The sequence below is a fragment of the Ips typographus genome, linkage group LG11, assembly GCF_016097725.1.
Source record: "Ips typographus isolate SLU linkage group LG11, UJ_Ityp_2.0, whole genome shotgun sequence".
NCBI classification, from domain to species: Eukaryota; Metazoa; Arthropoda; class Insecta; order Coleoptera; family Curculionidae; genus Ips; species Ips typographus.
In genome coordinates, this window is record NC_138432.1 from 4,435,841 (window position 1) to 4,459,553 (window position 23,713).

The 23,713-nt window shown below is 34.1% G+C and overlaps 2 protein-coding genes across 3 annotated transcripts in view; one reads left to right on the forward strand and one right to left on the reverse strand.

Moving 5' to 3' along the window:
• PolD1 (DNA polymerase delta 1, catalytic subunit) overlaps positions 1–10,127 on the forward strand; it is a 24,297-nt gene extending 14,170 nt beyond the window's left edge. The window contains exons 12-18 of one of the 2 annotated variants that reach the window (XM_081990058.1): positions 1,185–1,418; positions 2,873–3,045; positions 3,489–3,738; positions 4,004–4,133; positions 5,817–6,041; positions 6,342–6,505; positions 9,264–10,127. In XM_081990058.1, coding sequence (XP_081846184.1) covers positions 1,185–1,418; positions 2,873–3,045; positions 3,489–3,738; positions 4,004–4,133; positions 5,817–6,041; positions 6,342–6,502 — 1,173 coding nt within the window. In that variant the 3' untranslated portion in view covers positions 6,503–6,505; positions 9,264–10,127. Of the gene's footprint in view, positions 1–1,184; positions 1,419–2,872; positions 3,046–3,488; positions 3,739–4,003; positions 4,134–5,816; positions 6,042–6,341; positions 6,584–9,263 lie in introns of those variants that run through there. The other variant, XM_081990057.1, reaches the window with a different exon arrangement.
• On the reverse strand, positions 7,906–23,084 carry IntS6 (integrator complex subunit 6). The gene is made up of 15 exons (XM_081990059.1): positions 22,946–23,084; positions 22,672–22,820; positions 22,396–22,611; positions 21,212–21,331; positions 20,820–21,155; positions 17,825–18,030; positions 17,624–17,770; positions 17,462–17,570; positions 15,401–15,552; positions 15,118–15,348; positions 13,727–13,927; positions 12,609–12,817; positions 12,327–12,535; positions 9,732–9,913; positions 7,906–9,678 (listed from the first exon to the last, which is right to left on the reverse strand). The coding sequence occupies exons 1-15, from the start codon at positions 22,993–22,995 to the stop codon at positions 9,415–9,417; spliced, it is 2,781 nt and encodes a 926-aa protein (XP_081846185.1). The 5' UTR covers positions 22,996–23,084; the 3' UTR covers positions 7,906–9,414.
• Positions 23,085–23,713: the final 629 nt, after the last annotated feature.

The window sequence follows — 23,713 nt, forward strand, 5'->3', positions numbered from 1 at the left end:
AAGCAACGCTTTGATACTTTGCTTGCGTCACGTGACAGCTGTCAAAACTCGCTCACCAATACCCTGAAAGTATAAAAACTGCCAAATAATGGTGTTTTTTGAAGAATGTCATTGTAAGTAGTATTTTTAGTTCCATGAAACCAAATTTGACAGTTGAGACGTTAAGGAACACTTTTATATTTTTCTTGCGTTAGATAGCTGTCATAACTGTCAAAACTCACTTACCAGTAACCGGAATGAATAAGTAAAATGCCAAATACAAATGTTTCTTTAAGGAATTGCACTGTAAGTTGTGTTTAAAGCTCCATGCAGCCAAATTTGAGAGTTCTGACATTTAGGAACACTTTAATACTTTTATTATGTCACGTGACAGCTGTCATAACTGTCACTCACTCACCAGTGATCTGAGAGTAAAAAATGCCAAATCGATGTGTTTCTTTGAGGAATTGCGTTGTAAGTTGTGTTTACAGCTTCATGGAACCAAGTCTGTCAATTCTGACGTAACGCAACACTCATTGATGCTTACGTCACTTTTCGCTCCATAGAGCAATAAATACAGTGAGCAGTGTGATGATTGATTCAAGCGCTAGAACTATTATGGATTGGTAATTTTGCGTCACAGCTGCGTGATTTTTGACAGTTGACAGCTGTCAGGTGGTGTAAGAAACATATCAAAGGGTTACTTAGCCTCACAAATGTCAAATTTGTCTCTCTATTGAAGTGTAAATACAAGGTACAACTATTTTGCATTCGACCGCTGCCATCACTTCTGAATGAGTTTTAATAGTTACAACAAGTGTCACCTGACTATAAGCCACGCTGTGAAACGTCATAACTGTCAATTGTCTGCTTCATCAAAGGGACATTTTACAGTTTCACGGCATTGTTTAATGGGTTTTGACAGCTGTCGGGTGACTAAGTCTGTCATTAAACGTCATAGCTAGTTCAGTTTGTCAAAGTGGCCTACGTTTTTCTAACCACACGAATTAAACGCTTCTTAAGCTTTAAGATGATTGAATCAAGAGTTTTAGCTTTGGTAACGTTGATTTGAATTAAATTTTCAAGTTCTTCCACGTAAATTTAGATGATTAATTTGTGTTAGAGCTCATTTTACGGTTTTTTCGGTTTACTATCGACAGCTCCGATTGGTCACAACGTTTTCGTGAATTTTTGTTTTTATGCAGAGTGTGACAGCTTACGGACGTACCATGATCGAGCAAACTAAGCAGGAGGTGGAACAGCACTATACGGTGAAAAATGGGTACGAATCGGACGCTAAAGTTATTTACGGTGACACCGATTCCGTTATGGTGAATTTCAAAGTGAAATCGTTGGAACGGAGCATGGAATTGGGGAGAGAAGCTGCGGAACTGATCAGCAGGAAATTTATTAATCCCATAAAGCTGGAATTTGAAAAGGTTTGTTTATTTTATTTTTGTTGTCGATTTGTTTAGATTTTGAAATATTTCCTAACTTAATTATGCTGGAATTTGAAAAAGTTTGCTTAAAATTTACTAAAAAAACTGCAGTCGCGCTACTTATCTAAAGATATTTTTTTTTTGGTTGAAGACCTTTAAAATAGTGGAATATGGCAATGTCAGGTAATTTCAAGAATAACTTAGTTATTTGATTTTGCGCTTTACAACTATATAGGGTGGTCGAAAAAGGATTTCCAGGGCTACAATTTGGTATATTACATCACCCTGTAAGTGTCAAAATAACTGAGTTATCTTCTGTTTAATTGAAAATTGACAAATTTAAACTTTAATTTAGTTCTACAACTATTTACTATTGACTAACTCGGTAATTTGATTTTGCGCTTTGTAACTATACAGGGCGATCAAAAAAGGATTTCCTGGTGTACAATTCGGTGTATTGGATCACCCTGTAAGTTTCAAAATCACCCAGTTATCATCTGTTGAAAGTGAAAACTGTCAAATTTAAGCTTTAATTGTGGTTTGTACCTCCATGGCGTGTCGACTGCCTATTGACAGTTCTAACGTGTTTAACCAGCGTCATGTGACACAAATTGTCATCCTAAATAGACAGCTACGTCAGGTCTGTCAAAATTGTCGGAACTGTTTGGCTGAAAATGTCAGTTTTAAAAAGGGCAGAAGTCAAGTTCTATCAACAGCTATAAAGGTCGATTGCACGTCACCGACATATTTAAGAGCACCCTAGTCTAGGTTTTAATTTGACTATGACATTTTGCTCATGATCTGCCACAGTCAAATCAGTCACAGTCAGATGTAACTAACGTCACTTGTCACAAAACTAGCATACTCTGGATTGACAGTCAAGTCAGTCAAAACTGTCTAAAAAATATTTTGAAAATATTGATGGCGTTTCAAGGTAAGAATTACTCCCTCTGGTGATCAGTTTTGAAAACAGTTTCGGGCATTCCAGCTGTCATTTCTCCTTTTGTTTACATTGATTTTGGTTTGAGCACTTTTTTTAGGAATTGAGCACTGGTTTCATAAATATTATTTATAATGTTAGGTTAGGAACGGGTTGCCCGATTTTAGTTCAAATGGCGCTGCGATCTTAAAATTTCTATATTTATTTTTTAAACGGTTTGGCTGGCTCACCCTATGTGTGGTGAAGTTTGGAAGTATACAGGGTGTTTTTCAAAGGTACTCAAAAGTACAACTTTTCAATGGAAAGTAACTTTGCCATAAAGACAGTTTTCTTGTACAAAAAACGTTTTTTTTTTACTTTTTTTTACAGATAAACTCAGTTTGTGTAACTAAATCTTTTTGTCTTAGCAACTTGAACAAATTTAATTATTATTATTTGAAAAATGCTTATTACAGTTAAAAAATAATAATTAAGGTTGTGACCACATTTAATTCGGTATTGTCCACTGTTTCAGGTTTATTACCCTTATCTACTCATTAACAAGAAACGGTACGCAGGACTGTACTTTACTAAACCGGATAAATACGATAAAATGGACTGTAAAGGGATCGAAACAGTGAGAAGGGACAATTGCACTTTAGTTGTTGACGTCATCAACACGTGTCTCCAAAAACTACTGATTGACAGGTTTAATTTGTGTGAAATACGTGTTTGGGTTACTTTTTAAAGTGTAAATTGATACTTTTTTGCTATAAGTGCCAAAGCAAAAAAAAAGCAGTTTTTACTGGTAATCAAATATCTCCGAAACTGGACACATTTTCTAGAGCACTTTTTGGGTCAGTCAGAGTGTGCGCAATTCACTGACTTAATTCTACAGAGTGTCCTATTTGAAATTCCTGACTTTTGGCATTTTGAATGTAGTTACGTTCAAAAGGCCAACTTTGATCTCAAATATTTTGGAAACAACTTTTCTATAACACTTTTTGAATCACTGCGTGCACAATCCACTGACCGATAGGTACATACAGGGTGTCTCATTGGAATTTCCTGACTTTTAGCACTAAAAAGTACCATTTTACGCTTTAGTTACCCAAAATGTCACTCACACCACACAGTCAATTCGGTTATAGGGATCCAGATGGCGCTATAAGCTACGTGAAACTGGTAATTTCCGATCTACTGCAAAACAACATTGATATCTCGCAGCTGGTAATAACGAAGGAACTGACCAAGGAAGATTACCAGGCGAAACAAGCGCACGTGGAATTGGCCAAAAAAATGAAGAAACGCGATCCGGGGAATGCTCCCAAATTGGGCGATCGCATTCCTTACGTCATTACTGCGGCTACTAAAACGTCAAAAGCGTTCGAAAAAGCTGAAGTACGTCCCTGTCATTTGTTTTGGTATTTTTCTTCTTTTTGTTTTTACTCGTGCATTTTTGAAAACAATGTTTTTTTTTTATATACCGAGTGACCCAAAAAAAAAGTTACAAAATCAATACCAACTTTTTACAAATTTTATTCAATTATCTACCAAAATCTAATAATTTTTTATGTAACATACAAAAAATGCGAAAAAGTTGGTTTGGTTATCATAACTTTTTTTGGGTCACCCTATATAAATGTATACCCTTTTTTTTTATTAGGATCCCATTTACGTGCTCGAAAACAACGTGCCCATAGATGCCAAGTATTACCTGGAAAATCAGCTGTCAAAACCGTTAATTAGGATTTTTCAGCCGATTTTAGGAGACAACGCAGAATCGATTTTATTGCGTGAGTATCTTTTAAAACTTTTTTTTTATAAATGCGCAATTTGAATCTGAACCGAATGCCGTTTTAAAAACTCTAATTATCCGAATAGTTCCGAAGATATTCGAAAAAAACTGAAAATTTCATTTTTTTTGTTCTCAAATATATCTCAAAATTGAAAAAACATTTCTATTGCCACTTTTTCTCAGCTTTATGTTGTGGAGTGTTTTAAAAAGTCCAAGAAACTTCTTAAATGTTTTAAAGTGTTTTAGCCGGTTTTAGACGATTTCAGAATCACACTCAAGAAAGTTCCACAAGCTTCTAAAAGGCCCTGGGATGTTCTAAAAAGTTCGAGAACGTTATAGGTGATTTTAGAATGCTCTAGCGGGTTCTAGGACTTACTGCAACGTTCTAGAAGGCTCTAGAAAGTTTTGGAAATCTCTGGATACTTCCTGAAGCCTCTGAAACGTTCTATAAAGTTTTCGATACATTTAATATGCTTTGGAGGGTTCCAGAAGATGTTTAGAATGTTAGAGAAGGTTTTAAAAACTCTAAAGTGTTTTAGAAGGTTATACAACGTTGTAGAAAGTCTTGGAAGGTTTTAGAATTCTCTAGAAGGTTTCAGAAGCTTCTAAAACGACGACTGGCTCTGGAGGGTTCTAGAATGTTGTGGAGTGTTTTAGAAGGTCCAAAAAACTTCTAAAGTGTTCTAGATATAGATTGTTCTAAAGTGTCTTAGAACGTTATAGACAGTTTTAGAATTCTCTAGAAGATTCTGAAACAAACTGGAACGTTCTATAAACATCTAGATGAGAAAATAACTAGTTTTGTTTTAATTTCAATAATTCTAGAGGCTTTTGGCAGTTTTGGCAAATTCTTAGAAGGTTCAGGACTTAGGGGCTTCTGGTAATTTTTGATAGGTCTTCAGAAGTGTTTAGAGGGTTTTGGCAGTTCCAAAATGATTCTAGAGGCCTTTGAAAATTTGGGAAAATTCTTAAAAGATTTAGGACCTTTTTAGAGGCTTCTGGTAATTTTTGATAGGGCTTCAGTAGTGTTTAGAGGGTTCTGGCAGTTCCAAAATGATTCTAGAGGCCTTTGGAAATTTGAAAATATTCTTAGAAGGTTCAGGACTTTCTTAGACTCTTCTGGTAATTTTTGATAGGGTTTCAGTAGTGTTTAGAGGGTTCTGGCAGTTCCAAAATGATTCTAGAGGCCTTTCGAAACTTGGAAAAATTCTTAAAAGATTCAGGCTCTTTTTAGAGGCTTCTGGTAATTTTTGATAAGTTTTCCGTAGTGTTTAGAGGACTCTGGCAGTTCCAAAATGATTCTAGAGGCTTTTGTAAATTTGGAAAAATCTTAGAAGGTTCAGGACTTTTTTAGAGGCTTCTGGTAATTTTTGATAGGTTTTCAGTAGTATTTTAACATCCTGAGGATGTCTAAATTAAATGGCAAAACGTCGAAAAGAAGCAGCAATAATTAGTTACTTCTCTTTAATAAAGTGCACAGCATCTGAAATATTGAGGTATTACCCTGTATAGCACTTTTCTTGAACATTTAAGTCAAAGTTTTTCACACCAGCAATATGCCAATTAAGCCTTAACTTTCTTAATCAGATTTCACGAACTTTAAAATAGTTTTCTAGCGATTCTCCAGGAATATTTTTTCCACATTTTCCTAATAATTACAAAATAACTAATAACTTATTAGGAGGCGAACACACCCGAACACGGACGATGGTCACATCAAAAGTAGGAGCATTGTCCGCTTTTACGCAAAAGAAAGAAACTTGTCTCGGCTGTAAGTCGGTTCTGCCGAAAGGGTACGAAAACGAAGCGGTTTGTTCGTACTGCAAACCGAAAGAGACGGCGATATATCAGCAGGAACTTAGCCATCATCGCATGTTGGAAGGAAGATTTGCGGAACTGTTTACAGGTAATTTATACCCAATTTGTGTCCCAATATGTCGTGCACAGGGTTGTTTCTCGGAAATTCCGCAAAAATTGAAAAAGGGCGACCACTTTATACCATCCAAAATTGACTCTATAAAACAATTATTTAAATATCAAACTGTATGGCTATTTGCGCAACAGTAAATTTAGCAAAAATTGAAAAACGGCGACCACTTATACCATCAAAAATTGAGTCAATAAGACAATCGCGTGTGCGGCTTATTTTGACATCCTGTACATGTAAAGTTAAGCGTAAAATTCACACAAACTGTCTATTAACTAGAATGTCAACGGTGCCAGGGATCGTTGCACGAAGAAATTCTCTGTACCAGCAGGGATTGTCCTATTTTTTATATTAGGAAAAAGGTGCAAATGGAACTGGAAACTACCAAAGCTAAAGTGGCCAGATTCGGTGAACCCGTGCCGGAAGAAGAGAGTGAATAAAACGTATGTTTTATAATTTATTTATTTTTTTTTAATTGCTTATGTTTGTTCACTTTTATTTGCAAATTTTCTTATACATTTCTGATGTTTTTTTTCTGTTTCACGGGTGATTTTCAGAAATTATTTTCAATCGTAAAAATGGTCACGTGACCTTTAGAGCTACATTTTAATCATAAAAAGGTGCCAAAAAATAAGTTTGTGCAATCAGGCATTATTATATTATAAAAAAGTCGTATTACTTACTCACCACAACATAATACGCACCCTATTACTTTTTGCCCTGTAACTTCTTAAGAAGACCCTACAGTGCAATAACACCTTAATACAAACACTTATTTTTAAACATCTTATCTTTTACAATATTTTTAGTCATTTTGCTAAGTTTATAGGCTTTTTGCAATACATATTTCGCTAAACGTCTTGAATATCTGACTGAATGTTTTTAGTATTTTTGCAACATTTCTAAATCTTTTTTGAAGATTTTTAGACCTTCTGCAACATTCCCAGTATTTATTGAAGGTTTTTAGACGATTTGCAATATTTTTGGACATTTTGCAAAGTTTTTTCAACATTTCTAGGGGTCTTTGGAAGTTTGGAAACCTTTTGCAGTATTTTTAGACATGATTCAACATTCCAGGCTTTTTTCAAGGTTTTTAGACCTTTTGCAACAATTTTTAGATTTTCTTAATTTCTAGGCCTTTTTAACATTTTTAGACATTCTGCAGTTCCTAGATTTTTTGCAACATTTCTAGGCTTTTTTAAACATTGTTAGACCTTTTGCAACATTTCTGGATTTTTCAAGGTTTTTAGATGTATTGGAATATCCTTAGACATGCCACCAATCTGTCTGTTTCAATTTCATAATACCTATATTGGATATACATATACAGGGTGATTCCAAAGTTGGGGCTTTCTTTTCACCTGCAAATAGGGCTTTAAAAAATAAGTTTTTTTTGTTTGGCGCTTTTTCAAAATATGTACAATAACGAAGATACAGGGTGTCAAAGTTTTCCTGAAAAAACATTAAAATTAAGGTAGTTATAGGGGTGGTCAAAATTCAACCAATCACCCTGTACATAGAACCTATTATACAGTGTTGCCAAGTCTAAATATTTAATGGCAGTAGAATAATCAGTCAAAAAACGCTAGATCAAAACAAATTCATTCATTTAATAGTCTTTTAATAGTTGGCAAAAATTTTAATCATTGATTCTCGCTATAAAAAACCGTACTTACCGATTAATAATTGTTTTTCAAGTTTTGTCATTAGTGACTGATATCACGTGGTTTATTTACGTGGATAATTTAGCTAGGCAGTCACGTGATCATATATCAAAAATCGATCTCATTATATCGAATACTGCAATAAAACGTTTCTAGACCCTGATTTTTGCAACTTTAGAGCATGGTTTGACAGTTTTGACGTTAGTGACAGTTGTCACGTGATTGTAGGACACTATTTATCTAGACGTCACGTGATAAGTTTCAAAATAAATGTCATAAATCTCAGAAACACACGTTTTAATCAAATACTGTCATAATTCTCAGAAACACGTTTTATACCAAATACTGCAAGAAAACGTTTGTAAATCCTAATTTTTGCAACTTTAGAGCATGGTTTGACAATTTTGACGTTAGTGACAGTTGTCACGTGATTGTAGGACACTATTTAGCTAGACGTCACGTGATAACTTTCAAAATAACTGTCATAATTCTATTTATTAATTTTTTATTTAGACCTTTTAGAGGCACCCTGTATAGCGAAAATCAAAGTAAAATGAAGTGACGTAACAGTTAATAATGACTAAAAAACTAAAAATGGTTTCAAGGTAACGTCTGCTTCAATTATTCAATCCCATAGAGGTATAAAACAATTAATTCAATGCATTTTGTACCTTCATCTGTACATTTTTTGCATTTATAACGTTTGGATGTGTTTTTCCAACTTAATTTTAGTCTATTTTTAAATGTGACAACCGTCAAAATCTTCTCCATAAAACTATAAAACCACAAAACACTCTTAAAACCCAGTAAAATCAGTATAACCAGTGCCAAAGGTATTTTATAGCTTTATGAATGGAATTTTGACAGTTATATGACATTTGGCAGTCAGTTACAGGTTACAGCTCTGTCTTTTGTTGTGTTCTAAACTTGGAAACTGTCAAATTCAATCCCATAGAGGTACAAAACAACGAAACATACTTGAAAAGTAACGAAATCAGTTTGACTTTAATTGAATGCATTTTGTACCTTCATCAGTACATTTTTTGCATTTATAACGTTTGGTTGTGTGTTTCCGACTTAAATTTAGTCTATTTTTTACGCTGCAATATACACCGGGTGTCCAAAAATGCAAATAAAAACCACTTTTAACCTGAAACAAGTAGTGATCGCGTTTACTCGGTTATAACTGTGTGGAAGTGGTGTAAATACAGTCATCTGGGTGCAAAGAGTCATTGTGAACATTTTTGGTATCCTGTAAAACAGTTTTCGAGATATTTTTTTTGAAAATTGCAACAAAATTTCCACAATTCTGTATCTCGGTTATTTTTGGGATTACAACGACCGTAAAAAGCTCAAAATGTTCGTCTTGACCCCCTTTCTTACCTGGCGACATATACAGGGTTCTCAGTGTGTGAAACTAGTGTAAATTCTACTCCTGGTTTTAGTTAGTTGGGATATTTTCCATGTTTTAGGTAAAGTGAAATGGTAATGCATAAATCATAAAATGGATTTTTTTCTTAGCTTGTTTCTTTTTTAGTTTTGGAGCAACGTCTTTTCTCACCAAAATTCCGATAATAGACAGAAAAAACCTATTTTGAAAACACTAGAGACACATAAATCGCATTTTGTTTAAAAAATTATGTACAAAATAAAATTAATTACCGCATACATACAAACAGCCTGCATGGTCATTTATTCTCCATCCCCAGCATGGCCTGAATATGGTCTTCGAGCAGTTTGGCCAACTGTTGCCTTTTAAACCTCAAACTTTCCTTGACAATCAGTTTTAGTACGTCCACTTGAGTGTCGACGTCACCTTTTAACGTTTTTATGCTGTCGAACAGTTCTTGGAAATTTTTGCCCGGTTTCCGAACCAAACGGTTCAAATTCCTCCGGACCTCAAAGTTTTGCGTCTCGATTTCTTGTTTGTTCACTTCTTCTTTCACTTCCACCTGCAACATTAATTGGGTTCGGACGAATTGCATTATTTTCCTATTAAACCCACCTTAATGGGGGGTTGTTCCTTTTCTTTTTCCTGGAAATTGTCGCTGTTGTTAAACGTCTCGTTGTTATGGTTGTAGTTGGTTTCCTTCAAAATTTGCGATATCTCCTTGTTGGTGGTTTCAATCGATGACAAATTGTAGTACTCGTTTAGGGAATTGGTTACTGTTTCTGGTTGCGAGTTTCCTGAAATATTTATTACAATTGAAGCACTAGCAGGATTAAGAAAAGACCAAACTGAATTGTACAATCCTATTCTGGAAACTTTAAACAATAAGAGAAAATTAATTATTTTATTATTCTTTTTTTGTAGAAGTATTATATTACATCAATTATTGTGCATCCTGCTAAATTTTACAATTTTTCAAAAATAGTGTAAATAAATTTTTCATTAGGTACATATTTGCATTAATAACCCTATTAATGTTGACGCCCTCTGGCGGCAAAACGACTAGAAACATGAAAAAAGTTGTAAGAACAAGTGACTTAAAATACCTCAAAGAAAACGAATCTGAGATTTGAACCGAAAAATTGCATACAGGGGGACCCAACTAAATTTCCACTTTTGTTGGCAACCCTATACAACTAAATTAATTTTAGTGCACACCACTGAAATGAGGAGAAAAAACTGTATTTTTAAGTGTTTTTACGCTGTAGTAACTCTTAAAAATGGCGGAGATATTTACAGTCAAATTATTAAGGAGTAAATATGCAGTTTCTGGTTCTCAAAATAAGTTTTGCCCCGTATTTCCCAAATTAGCAAAAATACGTTGAAATGTGTAGGAATAAAAGTGATTCAAAACATCTCAGAGAAAGGGAATCTGCACTTTGAACTGTTAAATTCACGCTAAAATTTCATATAGGGTGTCCCAACTAAATGTCTACTTTTTTTGGTCACCCTGTACAACGAAAATAGTTTCAGAGAAAACCATTGGAAAGAGAAGAAAAAAAGGCATTTTTTGAAGGGTCTTTTCCGGTAGTGACTCAAAAAATGCTGAGATATTCACAGTCAAAATTTTGAGAAATAATTGCAGTTTCTGGTCTTCAAAATGTATTTTCTTCCATATCTACCAAACTAGTAGAGATTCGGTAAAAAGGGTAAGAGTAAAAGTTACTCAAAACATCTCAAAAAAGGTGAATCTGCACTTTAAACGGTTGATTTCTCGCTAAAATTGCATACAGGGTGACCGAACTAAATTTCTACTTTTCTTGGCCACCCTATACAACTAAATTAATTTTGGTGCACACCACTGAAATGAGAAGGAAAAACTGTGTTTTTTAAGTAGTTTAACTCAGTAGTAATTCTTAAAAATGGCTGAGATATTTACAGTCAAATTTTTAAGGAGTAAATGCAGTTTTTGGTTCTCAAAATGTGATTTTCTCCATATCTCCCAAACTAGCAAAAATATGTTGAAATGTGTAAGAATAGAAGTGATTCAAAACACCTCAAAGAAAGGGAATCTGCACTTTAAACTGTTAAATTCACGCTAAAATTTCATACAGGGTGTCCCAAGTAAATGTCTACTTTTTTTGGTCACCCTGTACAACGAAAATAGTTTCAGAGAGAACCATTGGAAAAAAAAGAAAAAAAGGCATTTTTTGAAGGGTCTTTCCCGGTAGTGACCCAAAAAAAATGTTGAGATATTCACAGTCAAAGTTTTGAGGGGTAATTGCAGTTTCTGGTCTTCAAAATGTATTTTCTTCCATATCTACCAAACTAGTAGAGATTCGGTAAAAAGGATAAGAGTAAAAGTTACTCAAAACATCTCAAAAATGGTGAATCTGCACTTTAAACGGTTAATTTCTCGCTAAAATTGCATACAGGGTGACCAAACTAAATTTCTACTTTTCTTGGCCATCCTATACAACTAAATTAATTTTGGTGCACACCACTGAAATGAGAAGGAAAAACTGTGTTTTTTAAGTAGTTTAACTCAGTAGTAATTCTTAAAAATGGCTGAGATATTCACAGTCAAATTTTTAACGAGTAAATGGTCCTCAAAATGTGTTTTTCTTCATATTTCCCAAACTAACAAAGATTTATCAAAAAGTGTGTGAATAAAAGTGACTCAAAAACGATTAATCTGCACTTTGAACAGTCAATTTCCCTTTAAAAATGCATATACAGGATAAGCAAACTTTACTTCCCCCCCCCTGACAGTCCCACTTTTCAGCTGTTTTTTGCTTTTTTCCTTAACAAATCAAGGTATTTGCTTCCTGGGACACCCTGCACTACTTACCAGACTAGACAGGGTGGAACAATCAACACTAACCGTTTACGAGATATTCGACCTTTCTTACTTTTTGGCGAGATGAATTTGACATTAAAAAAGATAAAATTCACTTAATTATTGAACGAATTTAATTTTTGTTTGCTTTAGAGTGTCAAATGATGAAACCTACTTATTTTTTCATAAAATTATTTAAAATTAATTGGTTTAGGACCTATAATGATAAAATTAACTGTTGAAAATAATTGACCTGTCTTGATAATTGATAAAATTCAAATTTCTAATCACAAGCTTTAAAAAATAGACTTTTATCATTATTCCCCGTGCTTTTTCAATTATTACCACAAAAAAATAGATGAAAAACAAACCTGCGGTGGAGTAACTAAAATTGTTCCTCACTGTTGAAGTCCCTGTGGGCATTAGGGAAGTATTCGAAAAACTGACATCAAAAGAGGGAAGCTCCAAAGTGGGGGAAGGTGAACGAGACCGTTCACTTGGTGCCGGACTATCCAGGCCGTTCATAACCACATTGGGAGGTTCCTCAAATCGTGGAAGCTCTTTTTCTATCGTACTTAACCTAGAATTTCCATTATTAATTTGTGAAAGAACATTCTCATTTGATTAGTTATGAAATAAGCCAGGAAATTTACCAAGGAATTGGAGAAGGCTGGGGAGATACTGGCGGACTCGGTAAAGGCGATTCACTTCCGCTCGGTCTACGGATGTTGAAGTTTTTGGGTAAAGGTCCCGGTTTTCGTTTCAAAGGCAGTCTACCCACATCGTTGTTGGAAATGGGTCGTTTATTGTTTCTGTTAGTGCCAGATGGTGATCCGACCAGATCAATATCAGCCTCATCAACCTAAAAGACGTGTACGAGTATATTGTTTGTCAATTTGTTTTTTCTTCAGTTGTTCTTCGAAAATATCAGTGTGCGATATAAAACTTAGGGTCGATATTGCCATCTGCTAATAAACTTGTAAATATATTAGATAAATAAAACTTTGTTGTGTATATCAAAAGTGGAACAAGATTTACTAGAAGAATAAAGCAGCTTATTTGAAACATTTTTATTTGATACATCAAGTAGCTAATATACGGATTAGGCGCGCGATTTTTAAATCAAAAATGAATTATTAAAGTAGAAATTTTAACAACCCCTCTGTTATATGCATTTGGATGCATATTACTTTTTGAAGAAATCAATTAGGTACTGGGAAAGCAAGTAAAAGTAAAATTACAAAACCAATTATAGTTCCCTTTACAAGAAGCAGGTACACCTGCAATAAATGGTGACGTCAGATTTAAATTCACTCATGTCTTAGATTAGTTCGAAAGCTTTTCATTGATATTTCGCGGTTGTCAGCTTCACTTCTAATTAAACATTCACAGATAAACATTCTCTATATGATATCAGTTTTGAATCCAAGTACCCTATTTTAAATACTTTTGTTTGTCAACCAATCAAACTTTTTGATCATGTGACCCTTAAAAATTTGCAATTTAACAACTGCTAAGGCTTTCACACCTGTCAAAATGGTCAATCAAATTAAAAAAGTGTGCAATTTGCAATTATTTGTTGCTACAACTTAGACCGGATATAAATCAAGCCACTTAATTTGTCCTATAAGTAAAAGTTTGACAGTTGTGACACGGCTGTTAAGTCAGGACGTAATTTGACAGCTGTCACATGAAGCGCCACTGTCAAAACCATAACTCTAACAAACTAAACATATATCGATCAATGGTAGATCTTAACACTAAAACTTACCATCATTCTCTTATCAATTTTGAACGGATTACCGAACATATGTTGTCTAACGGGGGCCGATTCAATTTCCCTGAGTTGTGGCGTTTGTTTTTTGAGATACTCTTGGTAATTGCCCATCTGCGATATGGGGAAAGAATGGGCGCTGTCCAAATCTTGCGAGATCCAGTCCGGTTGTAGGAAATTGTTCCTCATTCTCACTACCTAAATTCACAATTTAAATACTTGAAATTACAGTATGCGTATTAAAAAATGATAAATATGTTGACCAATTAAACACAAGTTGCCAATTTCAAACTTACAAGGTTTCGATTGGTTCTAAAGTTTTGACAAATTGTCACTTTACTAAATATACCAAGCAATAAATTTGCAAAAATCAAGGATCAACACGAATTTTAGATAGGAAGATAGAAAACCTAATAAAATATCTAGTAGACGAAAACTTCGGGGAAATGTTGCCAGAAGTTCATGATTAAAAATGTTCTAGTCACAAAATGAATTTCGCAAGTAATCTAGTCGACAAATTCAGAGAGATGTGATTGCTTGAATCCAGTGAATAACTCAAGTGAGCTCAGTGAATTTTAAGTATTTTATTTTGCATTAAATTCTCAATAATCACGTCGGTAGCTCTACTAGTTACAGAGATATTCGTTTGGCTCTGTGAAACCGATGAAGAAATCACGTGAATTCAGTGAATTTTGGATATTAATTAATTTATGTTCCGCATTAAATTCTCATCAAGTCACACCAGAAATGGCGTCGATAAGTCTACTTATTCTAATTTAAATAAAAATGTGATTTTTGTGGATAAAGTGGGGTCATAACTTTGATGGTGGATTTTTTTACCAGATTGTAGTCAGAACCATTGTTTATTTAACCACCCTGTATAGTTTTACCATACAAATTTGTAGTGATAGCGCCAGGAGGAGACCCGTCAAAGTGACACCAAGGTAAATTTCAATACTTTGACAGCCTCTAACTTTGGTTCCATGACAGCTACAGGGTAGATTTTTTTTTTTAAATGTAGCTAAAACAATTGTTTATTTAACCACCCTGTATAGTTTTACCAGAAAAATTCGGGATGGCAACGCCAGGCGGAGAAACGTTAAAGTGACACCAAGTGAAAGCTCAAAAAGTCACTATCTGCTTTGACAGGTCATAACTTTGCTTCCATAACAGGTGCAATGAGGATTTTTTACCAAAATGTAGCAAAATTTCCGCCTACTTGGACTTTTTTTAGGTTTTCTGATTTCTCGCGCATGCAATCGTCAATGTTTCTCTGCCAGTTACACGGTTTTCCTATGGCTACACCTGTATATGTAGGTACACAGACTAACACAATAATTAGCTATTATTTGTCCATTAATGCCCTAAAGAAAGAAAAATAGGCTTACCTGTTGTATTAATCGATTCCTGGGTATATCAAAAGGATTCTTAAAGCTAACAGTCTGTCTCTCCTTATCCAAAGTGCTGACAAATAAGTAACCTTGATCCAGCAATTGGTCCCGTTGACTCTGGAACTTGTCTTGTAGTAGCGGATGACTGATCAGTTCCTTTTTAAGCGTAACAGTAGGCAACATTCGAATTTGCTCCGGTTGATTAAAGTGCGATTTTGAACTAAGAACCTGCATCGAATGAATTTACAAAAAAATTCTATAATAAAGTTGCTCAATTTACGTTTGATTGACGCTGTATAATTTCACTACAAAGCTTATCATGCTCGATTTTTGCTTGATTTTTAACTCGTTTCAGGTAGTTTTGTACAGAATAACTGAGGCAGTTCTCGGCATTTTCTGGGATAAGAGTTTGGGCCAAAGCCACCGGAGTACCTAAAATATTAACAACCAAATAAGGATTTTCCTTATAGTCCAAATAAATTAACATAGTTTTAACCCAAAAAAAAACGGATAGGGAGTGAGCACGGGTTTGATTGATAAATGGGGGTTAAAATCGTATTATTGCATTTTCCAGAGCAAAACTTGACGTCCTACAGAAACGTGTTCGATACGAAAGTTGTAGATATTGAAAAAATTTACTAGTCACTTATAACCTCAAAATTTCCGAAAAAATGCGACAAACCTATTTCTACATGTTTGTTCGGTTTTTATTTATCATTTCCGCAAAAATAATCGTACATTAACGATAACATAAACTTGGTAAAAGTATATTCTTGACTATCTCAAATAACTCAAAATTTTTGCGTAAAAAAAAATCAACGCGTTTTTGAGACATTTATGTTTTTAAGTCCAAAACACATTTTTTTCAAATCAATTTCCTCCTTCAGAAAATTGTCATACAGAGTTCTGTGACCCATCATATTTTTGTCCTCGGTACCGCGAGAGAAAAGCGTAGTCAAACTTTCAACTGCCAGAAAAAAAGGACAGTCTGCGACAAAATTGCCTGTAAAACCCACTTGGAGTTACTGGATCATGTTTTTAAGTACATTTTTAGAATCACCATTAAATTTCATATCCAATAACCTGAAAAAACAGTAAAATAGTCGGTACAGTCAGGAAGAAAAGCGTTGTCAAACTTTCAACTTCCAGAGAAAAGGAAAACTCCCTCGGAGTGTTAATTAAAAATTGATTTGTGCCATAATGAAAAATTAAACACGAAGAAAATTCATTTTTCGCATTTTCTGCAGAAACTTTAAGGTTATACAGGGCGTTCCACTGGAAACTACCGCGGTCGATATTTCGAAAACTGTAAAAGACAACTTTTTGAAAATTTCGGGGTTTAGTATTTGCTTTGAGGGTCTCCACATCTAAAATTTTTTCACGTACAACGTATTTACCTAAAGTTGGTACCAACTTCAATATTTTAAATGAAACACCCTGTATATTATTATATTTTTAGATTCTGCTAATGATTTCAAGTAAGTTTCATGTAATTATACCTATCTGCAACGGTTTTCCAGATATTGACGTATAAAAAATTACATTTTCACAATTTGGAATGTCATCGCTCCTAAGCAGAAGCAGTTAGAGCTACTTTTTCTGGTGTATGCCAAGGTCATACTGCAAAGTTTGACAGGTGTCAATTTTTTTGCTCTTATAAATGTTTGACATATGTCAAAATTTAAAAATGTTACCGGGTAATAGATCTCAAACAGTTAAGATAGGAACTTGTAAACCATTTTGTTCTATCTTTATCTGATTAAGAGCTTCGACGGTTCAAAGTGTGAAAACGTCATTTTTGAAACGTCAATATCTTGAAAACAGTTAAATATAGATATAGGTTATGATACATAAAACATATTTTCCTAATTCCTGGTGGGACACTCTGTATAAGGAAATTCCATAAAAGTTATAAAAGAAAATATTGTTTGTAAGGTCTACAATTCTTGTTTAAACAAAATGTTTAAATTGACACTAATTATTAAATTTGCAAAAGACTAAAAATGAGTTTTTACATAATTTGAGTATGTTTTTAAACCGAAACTATCGCTTGTACTGTACTGTACGACAATTTTCTAAAGAAGGAAATTTATTTGAAAAAAAGTGTTTTTAAGATATTTTTCTTGTTTTTGCGGAAATGGGAAAAAAACTAACGTACAAGAAAATATCGTTTTTTTCCCCATTTTTCCATTTTTCTCAGACACTTTTTTGTACAACGTTTCGCTGGAATTAGCAGTAATACTATTTCAATCAACCAATCTCTAATTATTGTCCTTATCCTGTTTAAAATTTACAAAGTTCAATTCGTCTGAACTATTAGTAGAAAAATCAATTAACTCACCCATCCTAGTTAAAGCTCTTCGTAAAGGTCCAGCGTAATACGCTGGGAGTGTTCTAGTGTAATTTTGAAATGCCGTTCGCCATTCTTGAGTCGGTTTCCACCTATGTACCTGTCAATTACACAAACAGTTAAAACCAGCTTTTTTTGAAGGCAAACACTTACTTTAAACAACTCGTCCAGTAGCGGTAATAAAACTGGATAATTGTAAGGCATCACAAATAAATTGACACAACTTAAAGTGGTGCTAGCCTTTAAATATCCAAACGGGTGACCCACTTCAGTATTTTTGTAACTATTCGCTACAAACACCTAAGAATCACTCCATAAAACTGGTTTTCCAAACGAACTAATACAAAAGTTTACCTGCCAACATGTTTTTGGTTGTTTACGCGATAAAATATACTGAGTTAAAGGAGAAGGTTCCAGCTCGTACTTGTCGAATGGTAGATTCTCAATCACTAAAGGTTCCGAATTTGTGCAGGTGAATTTTACGTTCGGATGAGCAGATCTGGGTGGAAGGACGCTGGCGGTTACTTCCGGCCAAAATGACTCTGGTATTGGCCAGAAACCTTTGTACAGTACAATTTCAGAACATTATAGTTGAAAGTTGTTATAACTGTCGAACGTTTTCCCATACAAAAATTATGTTTTTTTTTTGACAAATGCACTCATTCATTACTGACAAAAGTGTTATTGACATCGATAATAGCAAAGAAATTTCCTTGGTATCTTGTAAATCGCTTGTAAAATCAACTTAGAGTGAGAAAATGACTGTTTTAATTATATTTTTGGAATCCTCATTAAATTTCCTAACTAATAACTTGAAAAACACTACAAAATTTGGAACAGTCAGGGACAAAAACGGTGTCAAAGCTTGAACTGCCAGAAACACAGTTTGAATAGACAGTCAGTGACAAAATCCCCTGTAAAAACCCACTTGGAGTAAGAAAATTACTATTTTAAGCACATTTTTGGAATCCCCATTAAATTTCCTATCCAATAACATGAAAAAACATTACGAAATGTGGTATAGTGAGGGAGAAAAGCGGTGTCTAAGTTTGAACTGCTAGAAATACAATTTGAAAAGACAGTCAGGGACAAAATTGCTTGTAAAATCTACTTGGAGTGAGAAAATGCCTGTTTTAAGCAAATTTTTGGAATCCTCATTAAATTTCCCAACTAATAACTTGAAAAACACTACAAAATTTGGAACAGTCAGGGACAAAAACGGTGTCAAAGCTTGAACTGCCAAAAACACAGTTTTAATAGACAGTCAGTGACAAAATCCCCTGTAAAAACCCACTTTGAATGAGAAAATTACTTTTTTAAGCACATTTTTGGAATCCTCATTAAATTTCTTATCCAATAACATAAAAAAACATTACAAAATTTGGTATAGTGAGGGAGAAAAGCGGTGTCTAAGTTTGAACTGCTAGAAATACAATTTGAAAGGACAGTCAGGGACAAAATTGCTTGTAAAATCTACTTGGAGTGAGAAAATGCCTGTTTTAAGCAAATTTTTGGAATCCTCATTAAATTTCCCAACTAATAACTTGAAAAACACTACAAAATTTGGAACAGTCAGGGACAAAAATGGTGTCAAAGCTTGAACTGCCAGAAACACAGTTTGAATAGACAGTCAGTGACAAAATCCCCTGTAAAAACCCACTTGGAATGAGAAAATTACTTTTTTAAGCACATTTTTGGAATCCTCATTAAATTTCCTATCCAATAAGATGAAAAAACACTACAAAATTTGGATCAGTCAGGGAGAAAAGCGTTGTCAAAGTTTGAACTGCCAGAAACCCAGTATTTCAATTTTACTGGAAATTTACCGGTCAAATTTTTACTTTACCGGTAATTTACACATCACTAAAAAAGTGCTTATCTCCAAACTTTCAAATACAATGGGACTTTGAAAATATTTGCAAGGAAAAGCTACGTTCACTTCTTACAACTTTGACGAAAACCTTTTTTCTCTTTGGAGCCCTTTCTCGTGCAGCATTCAATTTGACACCATTAAAAAAAACAGATTTTTTTCTATAAGTTGCACTATAACTAATTGTTTGCAGTTTTCCCATACAAAAATTATGTTTTTTTTTTGACAAATTGATAGAAACGAGTAATTTTCATCCAATCAGGACAGTTTATTACTGACAAAAGTGTTATTGACATCGATAATAGCAAGGAAATTTCTTTGTTGTCATAGAAAACTCATCTATATCGTAATAAACTCCTCGTCAAAAAGAATGGAGATTTTTGAGCGGCTGTTTCTTTAAATTGATTCACTCGATTTTAATAATTTTTTTGAGGATTAAAAGGTATGTTCTTCCTCTTTCTGATGACCTAAATAATCTTGTTTACAGTTTTTGCGGGTGTGACTGAGGTGTAGTTAAAAAATGAAAAATTCGATCTAACGCCATTTCTCGCAAAAAATTTGTTTATGTTTCGAAATAACCTTAAAATTAAGGGCCGTTTACAAATTTTAATGCAAAATTTCAAAAATGAGGTTATTTTAAATTTTCTTGTTTTTAATTTAACCATTTCTTTAAATCTTTTGTGCAAAAAGAAAAGGATAAGCTAAAAAGCTTAATCTGCGTTATACAAGGTGACCCAAATAAAACTTTGAAAACAAAGTCATATTTTTATTCAGTGATTTTAATGGAAAGTAATTGGATAAAGAAGCACACTATTTGTTTAATGATCCAATATAGACGTTTTAACCAGTTTGGCGACAGATGGCACTGAAATAGTTTTTGTCTTTCACACCTTGTGTGTTTTGTGAAAAATTAATCAAAATCAGTTTAGATAATTGTTTAGATCGATTTGGTACAAAATCACAGGAAGAAATACGAGATTTAATTATTTCAGAGCGACCAACCAATTCAGTTAACACTAGAAAGTCTTTAAGGCGTCAATTTAGCATTTTGTGCAATGCCCGAAACTACGACGTTAAAAATTGCAGAATGCATGGAAAATTGGGCCGTAAATATGAAGAAAACCAACGGGGAAGATTACAAGGAGTATTCAGTGAAGACAATTTGGAACAGCACTGCTTAAACGTTGCAAGAAAAATACTTCACTGATTACTAAAGGAGGATTAATCGATTTTCCGACATTGAGTTTGAAAGGCAAAAAATGCTAAACGGAAGCAACTTCAACGACTTCCTTCCTGTTTTTAATTAAACGTAGTCATTGAAATATCTTAATTGAACAGTTAAAAAGTCAGCTAACTTCTCAAAATTTTTTCTACTTTAGACTTTTACAAGTCTGGTACTGAACTCAACTTAAGCTGACCTTAAATACGTTAGATTACTGTACACTTACATCAACAGAAATCCTACAAAAACATACTCACCAACACAAAAAGATTTGCTGGTTTTCGGCACGTAAATCATTTTGCGACAACTGTGCCATAAAGTAGTTTGCGGCATATTTCTGTCACTATCCAGCATATCAACGTCGTCTTTCCCTTCTTCTTTGTCGTACTGCAGAGGTGGAGGATCGGGCCCTATTTTTTCAAAATTAATAACCACGCCGTTTTGCACCTTCTGCACTAAACTGTCGATACACTGATTGAGCATTCGGTGCGACGTGATGCAATAGGAGCGGCCACCTGTCACTTCGCACATAGCGTCTATAGGACTCACGTCACTAGGCACTAAACCTGTATCCCTTTCTACAGCTGGTGTGCCTGTTTTTTTTTGTTTTTATTTAAAAGTGTACATAAATCAAAACGTATTTACCAACCTGCCAGTCTAAGTACCAGCGCGAAAAGTCTTTGGTCCCATCTGAATGGTTCGCGCGTCATTTCGGAACCTGGGATCGGTGAATTCATGGGCAGATTGAACTCTTCTTGAACACCATTCACTACGCACATTAATATACAGTCAGTATTGTCGAGAACAAGGTGTCTCACAAAATAGTGAAGTGTAGAACAGAAAAGCATACTAAATATTTTGCATTTAACTTGTCTAGCCTAGTTTTTCCTCTTACGTAATGGGGTCGTCTACTATAGTGAAATTAAAGGTTCAAAATATAAACTTAATACAGTTTATTCCATACAATGTGCTATTAAATCGTGCTTTTTCAATACAGGCTTAAATGAAACGTTAAAATGAGCCTGGCACGATCAGTTGTGACGTAATTAAAGACTCTTTTCAATTCCGTGACATAGCATTTTCAGCTTTTTATCCATTTTTTTTTTACCTCATATTTAAATTATGACAAATAATAGGTTTTAGAGATAAGAAAAACGCGAATCTGAAGATATTATTATTATTTAAACCATTTGTAATTTACTGATAATTGTCTGAATAACTGTCATAAGTATTAAAAAAACAAAACACTACAAAATTTGGTATAGTCAGGGAGAAAAGCGGTGTCAAAGTTTGAACAGCCAAAAACACAATTTGAAAGGACAGTCAGAGACAAAATCGCCTGTCAAACACATTTTAAGTGAGAAAATGACTGTTTTATGCACATTTTTGGAATCCTCTTTTAATTTCCTAACTAACAACTTGAAAAACACCACAAAATTTGGAACAGTCAGGGAGAAAAACGGTCAAAGCTTGAACTGCCAGAAACACAGTTTGAATAGACAGTCAGTGACAAAATCCCCTGTAAAAACCCACTTGGGAGTGAGAAAATTACTTTTTTAAGCACATTTTTGGAATCCTCATTAAATTTCCTATCCAATAATATGAAAAAACATTACAAAATTTGGTATAGTGAGGGAGAAAAATGGTGTCTAAGTTTGAACTGCCAGAAATACAATTTGAAAGAAAACCTTTTTTCTCCACCTCTTGAAATAAAGTAGTGAATGTCAAGTAAAAAGTTCCTAAAAGAAACTGCGATAACTAACTAAAAATTATAATTTTTTTAGTGCAAATTTAAGCATAATTTAATATAAATACATAGTTTCACCAACTTACCTGTTGTCAATTTGCCCCCATCAGTGATTAAAACAATAACAGCAGTCTCAAGGTAGAAAGGACACCTTCCTTGCCCATAAGTGTCTATTCCTGAAGTCATTCGGTTTATATTTAAAACATCGAAAGCTTGTTTGACTGCAACTCCCATTGTGGTCATACTGTAACATTGCAGGTTTTTCAGTTCGTTCATAAATGTGGCCAAGTTTTCCTTCCATCCTAAAAAAACTCACTTTACTGAAATTGCTTGTTTAAAACTAGAGTTTTCTTGCAACTTACCTGCTTTGATATTATTGGGGCTTTCTTCGAAAGTCAGCAGCATATACCTATCAATTCTGCTGTCAATACTTCTCTGACGAATTTTTACGAAAGTTTCCACGGCAGATTTTGCTACATCTAACAAAGTGGTTCGTCCCCCAATAAAAGTTCTATAAATTTAAAAAAAAAGTACATAATAACAATTGGTAAAGTCACGGAGGTTAGATGTTAGCCACTGCCAAACAAGTATACCAACATAACCTCACTAACAGAATTAAAAAATCAAATCGAGTACCTTTGGAACATCGAAGCGGACGTGTCGATCAAAAATACGATTATCGTCATGTTGTAAGTATCAGAGCCAGATGTTTATAGAGATTTTTGAGAAAAACTGGCACATCCTTGCTCGCATTTGTGTTTCAAACTGACAACAAAAAACTGGTTTGAGCAAATGTCAAGCGGATTTTACGACGTTGCCTAGTTTTCGAATCCAGCCACGTCCATAAATAAAAGTATGCTCTACTTCAAAATTTTACCCATCCACAATGCAATCAATCTGTCTTTGTTGGCCGGAAGAAAAAAAATTTACACCAATTTGCAATGGCCTATAGGTTAAGCATGATATCAAGAATGATAATGTTTGGTTTGTATTTTAATTAGATCGTTACTGTAAATTTTGTGTTAACCACTGTCAATTAACCGCATTTTTTTACATATAGGGCAAATAAAATACACTGTAGGATTAGGATCACATTACAAAAGCTGGAACGTTTGAGAATGAGAAATAATGCAATGCTGCTACTGGCAACATTGCACTTTCCTAGTGTAAACGGTGACATCTGTGATGTATTTCGTGAATTGATTTCAATTAAGGCAAAACAGTTTTACAGAATGCTTTGTTCTTGTTCATATTTTTTAGTAAAGTGCTGTAAACAGGGTGTACCAAATAGGCAAATGCAGGACAGATTGACAGTTAAGGTATTTTCATATTTATTAATTATTTCTGCATCTCCTTTTAACATTCTCCGCTTGCATTTTGCAAAACTTTAAACTATGCGTCTTA